General features: G+C 43.1%; 2 protein-coding genes across 2 annotated transcripts in view; one reads left to right on the forward strand and one right to left on the reverse strand.

Moving 5' to 3' along the window:
* Positions 1-1,510: 1,510 nt before the first annotated feature.
* On the reverse strand, positions 1,511-12,798 carry LOC115112871 (cytochrome b-c1 complex subunit 2, mitochondrial-like). Its single transcript, XM_029639891.2, has 14 exons — positions 12,692-12,798; positions 11,773-11,853; positions 9,575-9,724; positions 9,399-9,463; positions 9,177-9,233; positions 7,341-7,465; positions 7,100-7,197; positions 6,868-6,925; positions 6,652-6,747; positions 6,306-6,505; positions 6,069-6,149; positions 5,755-5,828; positions 5,482-5,635; positions 1,511-3,607 (listed from the first exon to the last, which is right to left on the reverse strand). Exons 1-14 carry the CDS (start codon positions 12,722-12,724, stop codon positions 3,524-3,526), a joined length of 1,356 nt encoding a protein of 451 aa, XP_029495751.1. The 5' UTR covers positions 12,725-12,798; the 3' UTR covers positions 1,511-3,523.
* Positions 12,799-13,060: 262 nt separating this feature from the next.
* Positions 13,061-13,883, forward strand: part of LOC115112872 (NHP2-like protein 1) — a 5,985-nt gene continuing 5,162 nt past the window's right edge. The window contains exons 1-2 of the mRNA XM_029639892.2: positions 13,061-13,324; positions 13,480-13,600. Of these exons, the coding sequence (XP_029495752.1) occupies positions 13,322-13,324; positions 13,480-13,600 (124 nt within the window). The 5' untranslated portion in view covers positions 13,061-13,321. The remainder of the gene's footprint in view (positions 13,325-13,479; positions 13,601-13,883) is intronic.

Consider the following 13,883-nt stretch of genomic DNA (forward strand, 5'->3'; position numbering starts at 1 on the left):
TAAAATTACGGATTGCCTCTTATCCGCCTGTCTTCCCCTTATGCAATAGTTTGTACATCTCAAATGTATTGTTTAGTTTTGTGTAGCTTTCTGGCATGCATCCAACCTATTTTTTTGCCCCACCAAGATGACATGCTAAAATTGCCTCTAGTCATGCTGAGAGCAGAGTCAGGATTTGGCGTTTTTTATATTTATTTTTTATTTCACCTTTATTTAACCAGGTAGGCCAGTTGAGAACGAGTTCTCATTTACAACTGCGACCTGGCCAAGATAAAGCAAAGCAGTGCGACAATAAACAATAAAACAGAGTTACACATGGGATAAACAAAAGTACAGTCTATAACACAATAGCACAAAAAATCAATATGCAATGTGTGCTAATGGAGTAACGAGGTTAGGCCATAGTAGCAAAGTAATTACAATTTAGCAAATTAACACTGGAGGAATAGATGTGCAGATGATGATGTGCAAGTAGAAATACTGGTGTGCAAAAAAAGTAAATAAAAACAATATGGGGATGAGGTAGGTAGTTGGATGGGCTATTTACAGATGGGCTGTGTACAGCTGCAGTTATCGGTAAGCTGCTCAGATAGCTGATGCTTAAAGTTAGTGAGGGAGAAATAAGTCTCAAACTTCAGCGATTTTTGCAATTTGCCAGTGATTGGCAGCAGAGAACTGGAAGGAAAGGTGGCCAAAGTAGGTGTTGGCTTTGGGGATGTCCATTGAGATGCACCTGCTGGACCGCGTGCTACGGGTGGGTGAGTGTTGTTATGGTGACCAGTGAGCTGAGAAAAGACGGAGCTTTACCTAGCAAAGACTTATAGATGACCTGGAGCCAGCGGGTCTGGCTACGAATATATAGCGAGGGTGGTATATTGGACTTTGGTGACAAAACAGATGACACTGTGATAGACTACATCCAGTTTGCTGAGTAGAGTGTTGGAGGCTATTTTGTAAATTACATCGCCGAAGTCGAGAATCGGTAGCATAGTCAGTTTTACGAGGGCATGTTTGGCAGCTTGAGTGAAGGAGGCATTGTTGTGAAATAGGAAGCCAATTCTAGATTTATTTTTGGATTGGAGATGCTTAATATGAGTCTGGAATGAGAACTTACAGTCTAGCCAGACACCTAGGCATTTGTAGTTGTAGTGATGCTAGTTGTTCTTTCAGAACATCTGCTATCTGGATTTGGGTGAAGCAGAAGCTGGGGAGGCTTGGGGAAGTAGCTGCGGGGAGTGCAGAGCTGTTGAACGGGGTTGGGGTAGCCAGGATGAAAGCATGGCCAGCCGTAGAGAAATGCTTATTGAAATTCTCGATTATCATGGATTTATCGATGGCGACAGTGTTTCCTAGCCTCAGTGCAGTAGGCAGCTGGGAGGAGGTGTTCTTATTCTCCATGGACTTTTGCTCCAAAACATTTCCCAGACATGCCACTATGCAAATAATTTGCAATTAGTGAATCTTACATGTAATCCATATTATTTAAAGAAACAAACCTTTTGAGTGAGCAGAATGTAAAAAAGTATGTTTTATTTTCAGTCACAATTGTGGCATATGGGAACAAGCATTGCTCTGCCTGTAATACAATTAACAATCATTTTTACCCCTATTCCCCAGCCTCAGTATGTACACTATACAGTTGAAGTGGGAAGTTAACATACACTTAGGTTGGAGTCATTAAAACTCGTTTTCCAACCACTCCACAAATTTCTTGTTAACAAACTATAGTTTTGGGAAGTCGGTTAGTACATCTACTTTGTGCATGACACAAGTAATTTTCCAACAATTGTTCACAGACAGATTATTTCACTTATAATTCACTGTATCACAATTCCAGTGAGTCTGAATTTTACATACACTAAGTTGACTGTGACTTTCAACAGAGAAACACCCATACCCTATACCCTGAACCAAATGAAATGTTTTAGTCAAAATCACTGATTTAAGCATATGTAAAGGCTAATGGTCATGGTAAAATAATCTGTAAAATCATCTTGATAAAGTATACCCATAACCCAAATTAACTTCAATCTACTGAAAAAAGAATCTGGTATGATTAAATATATACATTAACATAGAGCCACTGTATTGTCCTCCAAAAGTATGTGGACACCCCTTCAAATGAGTGGATTCGGCTATTCCTGCCACACCCGTTGCTGACAGGTGTATAAAATAGAGCACACAGCCATGTAATCGCCATAGACAAACATTGGCAGTAGAATGGCCATACTGAGGAGCTCAGTGATTTTCAACATGGCACCATCATAGGATGCCACCTTTCTAACAAATCAGTTCTTCAAATTTCTGCCCTGCTCTGCTAGAGCTGTCCCGGTCAACTGCTGTTATTGTGAAGTGGAAACGTCTAGGAGCAACAATGGCTCAGCCGCAGTGGTAAGCCACACAAGCTCAAAGAACAGGACCACATAGCATGTAAAAATTGTCTGTCCTCGGTTGCAACACTCACTAGAGTTCAAAACTGCCTCTGGAAGCAACGTTGGCACAATAACTGTTCGTTGGGAGATTCTTGAAATGGGTTTCCATGGCCGAGCAATCTCACAAGCATACCTGGAGTGGTATAAAGCTTGCCGCCATTGGACTTTGGAGCAGTGGAAACACGTTTTCTGGAGTGATGAATCACGCTTCACCATCAGTTCAAAGAAGGCACTTTCCTGTTTCAGCATGACAAAGCCCCTGTGCACAAAGCGAGGTCCATACAGAAATGGTTTGTTGAGATCGGTCTGGAAGAACCTGACTAGCATGCAGAGCCCTGACCTCAACCCCATCTTATACCTTTGGGATGAATTGGAACGCCGACTTCGAGCCAGGCCTAATTGCCCAACATCAGTGCTCAACCTTACTAATGCTCGTGTGGCTGAATGGAAGAAAATCGCCACAGCAATGTTCCAACATCTAATGGAAAGCTTTCCCAGAAGAGTAGAGGTTGTTACTCCATATTATTGCCCATGGTTTTGGAATGAGATGTTCGACGAGCAGGTGTCCACATCCACAACATGACTAAAAGTATATTTTCTCATTGGAAAACATACATTAGCCACCTGGCTACAATTCACTTGTATTTCCGGTAACAAATAACGTATCAACTATGTTATTTTGTTCAACATGGTCAGACGTAATCAAACACTTTTTCATGAAAGTGACATGAACAGATTAGGAAAAATAGAATTTCACACTATTTGACAATGCATCAAAACTTTTTCATGGATCAAAAGGTTTCATTTATTATCACCTGGTAAGACATTAGGTCTATTTACAAGAGTAAAAAACTACTTATTCCACCTTTACGGTAGATATTCTTTATTCATTAATTTACATGAGCTATACAGTTCAAGATCCACGTAAAAATAGCAACAACTATAAATATTGGCAGTTGGTGTGATTACAACATAACTTCCTCAAAAGAACAATGACGCAATTAGGATAATGACCGTTTCAGTTTGTTTGTTTTGAATGGACAGAGGGCTTTGTTGTGACTTAATATCACGTGAAATACAGTTGAAAGGCTTTAGATCTCGTCAACGAAGGGCGTCTTGATGAGGTTTCCACTGGAAGCCATGGACTTCTTGCCTGAAACAAACTTATTTGCAGCCTGAGAGAACAAGGAAAACACGTTACATTTAGTAGACATTCTTATCCACAGCGACTTATACATTTTTCATACTTTTTCTGTACTGGTCCCCCGTGGAAATCGAACCAAGAACCTTGGTGTTGCAAGCACCATGCTCTATCAACGAACAAACAAGGAAAACACTCCGAATGTGCTGTACAAGTCGAGTGAGCTGCAGCAAAGACTAATATAGAAATACACTGCTCAAAAAAATAAAGGGAACACTTAAACAACACAATGTATCTCCAAGTCAATCACACTTCTGTGAAATCAAACTGTCCACTTAGGAAGCAACACTGATTGACAATACATTTCACATGCTGTTGTGCAAATGGAATAGACAACAGGTGGAAATTATAGGCAATTAGCAAGACACCCCCAATAAAGGAGTGGTTCTGCAGGGGGTGACCACAGACCACTTCTCAGTTCCTATGCTTCCTGGCTGATGTTTTGGTCACTTTTGAATGCTGGCGGTGCTTTCACTCTAGTGGTAGCATGAGACGGAGTCTACAACCCACACAAGTGGCTCAGGTAGTGCAGCTCATCCAGGATGGCACATCAATGCGAGCTGTGGCAAGAAGGTTTGCTGTGTCTGTCAGCGTAGTGTCCAGAGCATGGAGGCGCTACCAGGAGACAGGGAGGAGGCCGTAGGAGGGCAACAACCCAGCAGCAGGACCGCTACCTCCGCCTTTGTGCAAGGAGGAGCAGGAGGAGCACTGCAAAATGACCTCCAGCAGGCCACAAATGTGCATGTGTCTGCTCAAACGGTCAGAAACAGACTCCATGAGGGAGGTATGAGGGCCCGACGTCCACAGGTGGGGGTTGTGCTTACAGCCCAACACCGTGAAGGACGTTTGGCATTTGCCAGAGAACACCAAGATTGGCAAATTTGCCACTGGCGCCCCGTGCTCTTCACAGATGAAAGCAGGTTCACACTGAGCACATCTGACAGAAGTGACAGAGTCTGGAGACGCCGTGGAGAACGTTCTGCTGCCTGCAACATACTCCAGCATGACCGGTTTGGCAGTGGGTCAGTCATGGTGTGGGGTGGCATTTTTTGGGGGGGCCGCACAGCCCTCCATGTGCTCGCCAGAGGTAGCCGGTAGCCTGACTGCCATTAGGTACCGAGATGAGATCCTCAGACCCCTTGTGAGACCATATGCTGGTGCGGTTGGCCCTGGGTTCCTCCTAATGCAAGACCTCATGTGGCTGGAGTGTGTCAGAAGTTCATGCAAGAGGAAGGCATTGATGCTATGGACTGGCCCACCCGTTCCCCAGACCTGAATCCAATTGAGCACATCTGGGACATCATGTCTGTCTTGCACCACAGACTGTCCAGGAGTTGGCGGATGCTTTAGTCCAGGTCTGGGAGGAGATCCCTCAGGAGACCATCCGCCACCTCATCAGGAGCATGCCCAGGCATTGTAGGGAGGTCATACAGGCACGTGGAGGCCACACACACACACACACACACACACACAACTGAGCCTCATTTTGACTTGTTATAAGGACATTACATCAAAGTTGGATCAGCCTGTAGTGTGGTTTTCCACTTTAATTTTGAGTGGGACTCCAAATCCAGACCTCCATGGGTTGATAAATTTGATTTCCATTGATAATTTGTGTGATTTTGTTGTCAGCACATTCAACTATGTAAAGAAAAAAGTATTTAATAAGAATATTTCATTCATTCAGATCTAGGATGTGTTATTTTAGTCTTCCCTTTATTTTTTTGAGCAGTGTATATGAACCTCCACTTGAATTTTCACTTAGTCTTCAATTGACATCAATAAATGACTAAGTGAAAATTCAACTTCAGCAGAAGATAATATTCGCCCCAAAGTGAATAAACTTACATTGGCGACATCAGTTGCGGAGACGGAGTCGATCTTCTGTGCGATGGCCTCGGGGGAGTGGTAGACGCCTCCGGACAGAGCCTGTGAACCCATGGCGTCTAACAAACCCTCTGAGCTCTCCAACGACATCAGATACTCAGCCTTCAGCTGGGTCCTACAAAAACAGATACACCTTAAGTCAACATCTTCAAAGTCCTTTCCATTGCAATACTTTTCTTGATTTTATCTACTCAAATTCTATATTCAAGTTTCTAAGTCTGTGTGTTAGCTTACTTGGCGCGGGTCAGGTCAGCTTCTGAGACTCCTCCTGTAACAGCCTTCACCTGGCTAATAGCTGCCTTGATCACCTGGATAGGACAGGGATAGGTCAATTGATTAATCAATGGGAGGTCAAAGTTAATCTTCATTATGATCTTTCCTCATCCTAAATTAATGATCTTACATTCTATTCTATGCAAAAGCAACTATCCCTCATAGGACTAATTAGTAATGGCTTCAAAAAGCTGTTGTGAAGAGGATCAATTCATCTTTATCAATTCTTATACAATGTACGTTATCAGTGGAAATGTAAGAGACATCATACTCACGTCACCAGCTGCTGCAGACTGGGAGATGGTGTAGACTCCAAACAGGCCAGAGTCAGAGTAGTTGGAATTGAAAGCAGAGGCCTAAAAGGAGGGGACACCAGAGGAGAATGACTGCATGACAGAAATCTATTCTGCACAAAAGTCTTCTACCCAAAGACTTCTCCACATACTGCATTCCCCTCTTGTAGAATGCCCAGCTATAAAAACACAATCTGATCTGCTGATTATGTCACTCACATCGAAGGGGTCTGCAGTAGCCTTAGCGACGCCCTGGAAGAGTTTGGAGGTGGGGTTGGAGCCTCTCTTGATGTGTGGCCCCGCCCCCAGGACGTGCTGTAGTACAGAGAAGGCCATAGCCTCGTCTGTGCCCACCGCTGCCCCCTCAGACACCACCACAGAGTGCACCAGGCTGGACCCGTTCTGCACCCGCACCTCGCCTAGAGAGAAAAAAGAAAGGGAGAGCAGGGAGAAACCTCATTAGAATTCAGGAAATTTACCAGGAAAATGACATTTAATGCATGGGGAGCCAACCCTCTTCTTGCAGATAGTGGTCATCTCAGCCCCTCTGGAATAAGGGTCTTACCACCGCGGTACTGAGCCTTTGTCCCAGCGGTGCCCATCCCACTGCGGATGTTGAGGAACTGCTCTCCCACCTGCGTCAGAACATTGTGGTCCACACCTGAACAGATAGAATGTATATGAAAACACAATATCCTTTTCAAAATGATCTTAACACACATGGCCATCAAGTCATTTGATTAAAAATATGTTTTATTAGAAATACACATTAAAAACTTACCAAGCCCAACCAGAGCCATTCTTGCACTTGTGAAATTGTTCTGGATAAAATTGTGCATCTGGAGAGAAACAGAGGGTTAATGAAAAATTCAACCGTAGTGCTGTACTTCCTGAAGTAGTACAACCCTGCATGTTCATCTGGAGAGGAAGATGAACACCCATAGCATTAGCCCAAACGAATTAATAGTACTGTACAGTAGAACATGATAGGACCAGGATGTTGAGTGTCTTACATGGTCAGAATCGACCTGGCTAACCATGTAGTCTGGGCAGTAGAGGGAGTTGGACAGGGCGTTCTTGTAAGCAGCTCCATGTAGACCCTCAATCACACCTGAGGAACAGATCCACAATATGCTTCAGCTGCAGTGTGATGGTGACAATTTGCAATCTTTTAACATGTAACATTATACTATTATCCAGAGATATTAACAGACAGCACATTCAAATTAAAACAACCAGGGTGTGTGTTCTCACCCATCTGGGGGGTCTGCGCGGCTAGGGCCTTGTCCATCTTGACCCTTGGGGTGAGGTCCGACACCTCCCACGGCCTGAACTCTGGGGCTGTGGTCACATTGATCAGATACTCCATCACCGTGTCACTGCATTAGACAACACAGAAATCACAATGATAGCAATTTATTTGGTATTTTATATTGCGATACCTGTATTGTCACAGCCCTACTATGCGTACACAAACATAGATCTGAATATGGTGAATAAATTGCGGTCATTCTTTGTGTACGCATAGTAAGGCTGTGACAATATCAGTATCGGAATATAAAAGAACAAAAACACTTTTTGGTCTTTAAAAAAAACTGCTGTATGTAAAATAGTGTGTGATACAGCTGTGAAAATAAATAAATGTGCTGGATGACAACAACGATATTTGTTCCCAACATTAGGTCTGTTTTAATAAAGAAGTTAAATCCACTTTGTGTTTTGTTTCCCTGCCATGACACTAGGGAGTATCATGATACTGGTATAGTCTTGAGGTCGACCGATTCATCGGAATGGTCGATTAATTAGGGCCGATTTCAAGTTTTCATAACAATCGGAAATCTGTATTTTTGGGCACCGATTTTTTAAAATACGTTTATTTAACTAGGCAAGTCAATTAAGAACACATTCTTATTTTCAATGATGACCTAGGAACGGTGGGTTAACTGCCTTGTTCAGGGGCAGAACGACAGATTTTCACCTTGTCAGCTCGGGGGGGGATCCAATCTTGCAACCTTACAGTTAACTAGTCCAACGCAATAAAGACATGCCTCTCTCTGGTTGCACTCTACAAGGAGGCTGCCTGTTACACAAATGCAGTAAGCCAAGGTAAGTTGCTAGCTGGCATTAAACTTTTCTTATAAAAAACAATCAATCATAGTCACTAGTTAACTACACATGATTGATGATATTACTAGATATTATCTAGCATGTCCTGCGTTGCATATAATCTGACTGAGCATACAAGCATACAAGTATCTAAGTATCTGACTGAGCGGAGGTAGGCAGAAGCAGGCATGTAAACATTCATTCAAACAGCACTTTCGTGCGTTTTGCCAGCAGCTCTTCGTTGTGCGTCAAGCATTGCGCTGTTTATGACTTCAAGCCTATCAACTCCCGAGATGAGGCTGGTGTAACCGAAGTGAAATAGCTAGTTAGCGCGCGCTAATAGTGTTTCAAACGTCACTCGCTCTGAGCCTTCTAGTAGTTATTCCCTTTGCTCTGCATGGGTAACGCTGCTTCGATGGTGGCTGTTGTCGTTGTGTTGCTGGTTCGAGCCCAGGGAGGAGCGAGGAGAGGGACGGAAGCTATACTGTTACACTGGCAATACTAAAGTGCCTATAAGAACATCCAATAGTCAAAGGTTCATGAAATACAAATGGTATAGAGGGAAATAGTCCTATAATAACTACAACCTAAAACTTCTTACCTGGGAATATTGAAGACTCATGTTAAAAGAAACCACCAGCTTTCATATGTTCTCATATTCTGAGCAAGGAACTGAAATGTTAGCTTTCTTACATAGCACATATTGCACTTTTACTTTCTTCTCCAACACTGTTTTTGCATTATTTACTTGAGGCTAAATTGATTTTATTGATGTATTATATTAAGTTAAAAGTGTTCATTCAGTATTGTCATCATTACAAATAAATAAAAATAAATAAATAATTTAAAAAGGCAGATTATTCGGCATCTGCCTTTTTGGTCATCCAATAATTCGGTATCGGTATTGAAAAATCATAATCGGTCGACCTCTAGTATGGTCCCAGCCATAATACCGAGGTACGCTTTAAAGCAAGCATCACTTACATGTGGTCTCTGAGACAGTCAACCGAGTAGATCATGTTCTCTCTGGATGACATCACGCTGCATAGAAAACACAAAGATAAACACTATGTCATCCATGGCAGTGGTACAGTCAGTCAGAAAATATGGTAATTATCCCAAACAATAGAAAACAAAGATATGTCTAGTTGTCCTTTGGCTCGTGAGGATGTTAACACTCATTCACAGGCTCTGAAAACTACTGACCCTAGACTGCCTCCTACTGCCTCCACACCACGACAGATCCTGAAGGCTGAAGCACCTTTGGTAGTCTAGAAAAGAGAAACAGAGATTGGGATTAACCACATCACTAGTTCCTACACAGTATTGAGTACATTGAAGCTCCTGTCTACATCATGTTGATGAACCAGAACCAGACGTACCAGGTTGGCAGCCAGACGGAGCAGGTGGGTGACTCCCTGGTTCTCTGCGGACTCATAGCGACAGCCAGCCTTCACAAACACACCGATCCTGGAACCTGGGGAGTAGTTGTCCAACGAGGCTATCATCAGACCGCTGGGCAGTTTGGTCACCTGCAAGAGAAATATCAGTTAGCATCACACCTTGGTGGTGTTTTATGCATTTAAGATGTCAGAAAATGTTACCAGAGCAGTGTAGTATAACATATTTTAGCTCCAACTTCTGTTATAGCATGTCCACATACAAGGCAACAAATGGGTGAGAAGCAAAGCATCAAATCCCAAACACCTTTTTATCTAGTTTTACGTCAACTATTAAAAATGTAATCAGCATGAAATTTGACTGGGAGTTTGTAACACTAGAGATATTCTATGTGGAATAATATCTCAAAGGTCTATGTAAACACACAGGAGATAGAACTGGGCAGAGGACACAATCTCCACCCCCTAAATCACCACATACAGTGGGGCAAAAAAGTATTTAGTCAGCCACCAATTGTGCAAGTTCTCCCACTTAAAAAAATGAGGCCTGTAATTTTCATCATAGGTATGACAGACAAAATGAGAAAAAAAATCCAGAAAATCACATTGTAGGATGTTTAATGAATTTATTTGCAAATTATGGTGGAAAATAAGTATTTGGTCACCTACAAACAAGCAAGATTTCTGGCTCTCACAGACTTGTAACTTCTTCTTTAAGAGGCTCCTCTGTCCTCCACTTGTTACCTGTATTAATGGCACCTGTTTTAACTTTTTATCAGTATAAAAGACACCTGTCCACAACCTCAAACAGTCACACTCCAAACTCCACTATGGCCAAGACCAAAGAGCTGTCAAAGGACACCAGAAACAATATTGTAGACCTGCACCAGGCTGGGAAGACTGAATCTGCAATAGGTAAGCAGCTTGGTCGGAAGAAATCAACTGTGGGAGCAATTATTAGGAAATGGAAGACATACAAGACCCACTGATAATCTCCCTCGATCTGGGGCTCCACGCAAGATCTCACCCCATGGGGTCAAAATGATCACAAGAACAGTGAGCAAAAATCCCAGAACCACACGGGGGGACCTAGTGAATGACCTGCAAAGAGCTGGGACCAAAGTAACAAAGCCTACCATCAGTAACACACTACGCCGCCAGGGACTCAAATCCTGCAGTGCCAGTACATGTACAGGCCCGTCTGAAGTTTACTAGAGAGCATTTAGATGATCCAGAAGAAGATTGGGAGAATGTCATATGGAACCAAAATAGAACATTTTGGTAAAAACTCAACCCGTCGTGTTTGGAGGACAAAGAATGCTGAGGTGCATCCAAAGAACACCATACCTACTGTGAAGCATGGGGGTGGAAACATCATGCTTTGGGGCTGTTTTTCTGCAAAGGGACCAGGACGACTGATCCGTGTAAAGGAATGAATGAATGGGGCCATGTATCGTGGACTTCTGAGTGAAAACCTCCTTCCCTCAGCAAGGGCATTGAAGATGAAACGTGGCTGGGTCTTTCAGCATGACAATGATCCCAAACACACCGCCCGGGCAACGAAGGTGTGCCTTCATAAGAAGCATTTCAAGGTCCTGGAGTGGCCTAGCCAGTCTTCAAATCTCAACCCCATAGAAAATCTTTGGAGGGAGTTGAAAGTCAGTGTTGCCCAGCAACAGCCCCAAAACATCACTGCTCTAGAGGAGATCTGCATGGAGGAATGGGCCAAAATACCAGCAACAGTGTGTGAAAACCTTGTGAAGACTTACAGAAAACGTTTGACCCCTGTCATGGCCAACAAAGGGTATATAACAAAGTATTGAGCTAAACTTTTGTTATTGACCAAATACTTATTTTCCACCATAATTTGCAAATAAATTCAGTAAATATCCTACAGTGTGATTTTCTGGATTTGTTTTCTCATTTTGTCTGTCATAGTTGAAGTGTACCTATGATGAAAATTACAGGCCTCTCTCATCTTTTTAAGTGGGAGAACTTGCACAATTGGTGGCTGACAATACTTTTTTTGCCCCACTGTACATGGACGTCCTGGTATGAATGGGCAGCCCCTGTGGAGACCTTGATACCTGACAGAGGCTGAGTCAAGGGCTGCTCTGTTTGGGTGGCTGCATAGAAACGTCTTTGTGAGGAGAGAGAGAGACATGTCAACACCCACTGACCTGCACCTCCTGCGGCTGAAACTTTACGTGCTCCGCGGAGACAGCCAATTTACGGGCCACCTGGGCTGCGTAAAGCCTTGTCTGTAATGCAGAAAAGATACAAGGTGACTTCATATCCTACTAGGGTGTTATGGTGGGTCTGGACTCTGGATAGAGAGAACCTATGAGATTATTAAGAATCATAGACAGAAGGATGGTTTAATGCTGGCTGGACAGATGTGGATGGACCTTATGGGGGCACACCTGCATAATAATATTCAAATGTTGTAATGTTGAATAAGAAGGCACATTCCATTCCGTAGGTTCAGTTTCCATTCAAAGGTGCAGCCCTGCCACTCATTTGTTTTGGTTTTGGAGGACTGAGGAGGGTCATGGCAAGTGCTAAATCAAAGAATAGAATTATGCACCATGTTGGAGCAGGATGAAGCTTGAGCAAGGATAAACTTGGCTGTAAGGTTGTAACGTTATGTCCTGATGAATTAACCCAAGACAGTGCGTGCCAGCTATTTGCATTATAGTGCAAGGTAGAGGGCACATGACCATCGTCTATGCACTACATTTGACTTTAGATGGAGAATCAAAAGGCTTGTCGACACATCCAACGTCCGTTATCCTCTGCATGATCTGAGCTTTTGATCGGTCAGACCGATAGACGAATTTGACAACGCTTTGACAGCGGGGATAGAGTAGATGTCTTCTTCTTCTAATATAGAGCCACAACTTTTAACCCACTGCCAAGCGTTGAGGTTGGGTTCATCCAACATCAGCAGGCCATGTATCTAACGGGTCGTGCTAATGTTAGCTGGCGACCGCGCAAGCATGCTAGCTAGTGCCATCACTACACATCTCTTAGTACTATCGGAAACCAAAATCCGTCTCCTGAATAGTTGATTTATGACAATGTTAAAGGAGTTCTTACCGACAGCTTACTTATTCCCCGAATCCCCTTCATCTCCCCTCTATCCTTCAGCCAGGACGATTAAATATGGCTGACCTAGGAAATCCTACCCAGAGTTCCCAGCGCGCCACATTTTTCCTCGATTTTTTTGTGCACTAACGAATGCTGTTGATACACGTCACCACCTACCGTCCAAGGGGACACCGTTTAAAATATACTAAACAACTTTTTATCTGTTCTGCAGGGTTCTACAATTTTTGTCCACATTTCGTGAAAATGCACAACATGCAAATTTAATTACATTGAAAATAACTGTGACTACTGGCTGTGGAAACAAAACCAAAGCAAAAAGAAGAACATGGGCGGGACAATTTGTGCTCAAACAACGCACTTCCTGTCCAGTTCAGCGAGCAGAGCCCTCGTGTATACGAATGCGTTCCACACTCAATCTCACACACGTGATGTTACCGCTGTGCTATTATTGTTACAAAGTAGTTTCATGTAGAAGTTACTCGAGCTTTTGAGAACACAAACGGTCGTATCAACAGAAATAATTATTTTTGAATTTACCGAAACCTCAATCGCAGGCTATATAGTCCTCCGTGAAGCGTTCGCCGAGAGGACAAATATCAGAAATAAACACAAGTAATCATGGTGAGTGTTTGAATAAACTGCTTCGGTTAGATTTGCTAGCTAACTAACGGTAGGTGGATACCGCTAGTATCGTAGCTAGTTCATTGATAAGGATAGCGTTGTTTCGTTCTCTTTCAGTCAGTTTCCACATCTAACTGTGTTGTGTTTCTTTTCAGACTGAAGCTGAAGTGAATCCCAAGGCCTACCCCCTGGCCGACGCCACACTGTCCAAAACCATACTGGACCTCGTTCAGCAAGCCTCCAACTACAAACAGTTGAGGAAAGGGGCCAATGAGGGTAAGGGAATATGACACAATGAGTAATAGCAAATTGGTAATATATCGATAATAAATGTACCCTATCCTTTCTGCGAGAAGCATTACACTAGCGTCCAAGACATCTGGCTATATGGTACAGGCAAGCTGGTCTCATAGACTAGACGTAACACAGTACACGAAAATATGTATATGTTACGTTTAGTATGGTTATGTAAGACCCGTTACTTAAGGCAACATTTGAAAGGAGGGTGGGCACAACGTGAATGTCCATCTTGTTTTTACCTTGAGTTTTAACCTGTTGC

This window comes from Oncorhynchus nerka, linkage group LG28 (genome assembly GCF_034236695.1).
Source record: "Oncorhynchus nerka isolate Pitt River linkage group LG28, Oner_Uvic_2.0, whole genome shotgun sequence".
NCBI classification, from domain to species: domain Eukaryota; kingdom Metazoa; phylum Chordata; class Actinopteri; order Salmoniformes; family Salmonidae; genus Oncorhynchus; species Oncorhynchus nerka.

Bases quoted from the DNA above. Each gene is read 5' to 3' on its own strand.
- LOC115112871 (XM_029639891.2), bottom strand. From the start codon at position 12,724: ATGAAGGGGATTCGGGGAATAAGTAAGCTGTCG. The intron at 6,506-6,651 runs GTAAGACCCTTA...TTTTCTCTCTAG, and splicing joins AAAGGCTCAGTACCGCGGTG to GCGAGGTGCGGGTGCAGAAC. The intron at 6,150-6,305 runs GTGAGTGACATA...CCCTCCTTTTAG, and splicing joins CTACTGCAGACCCCTTCGAT to GCCTCTGCTTTCAATTCCAA.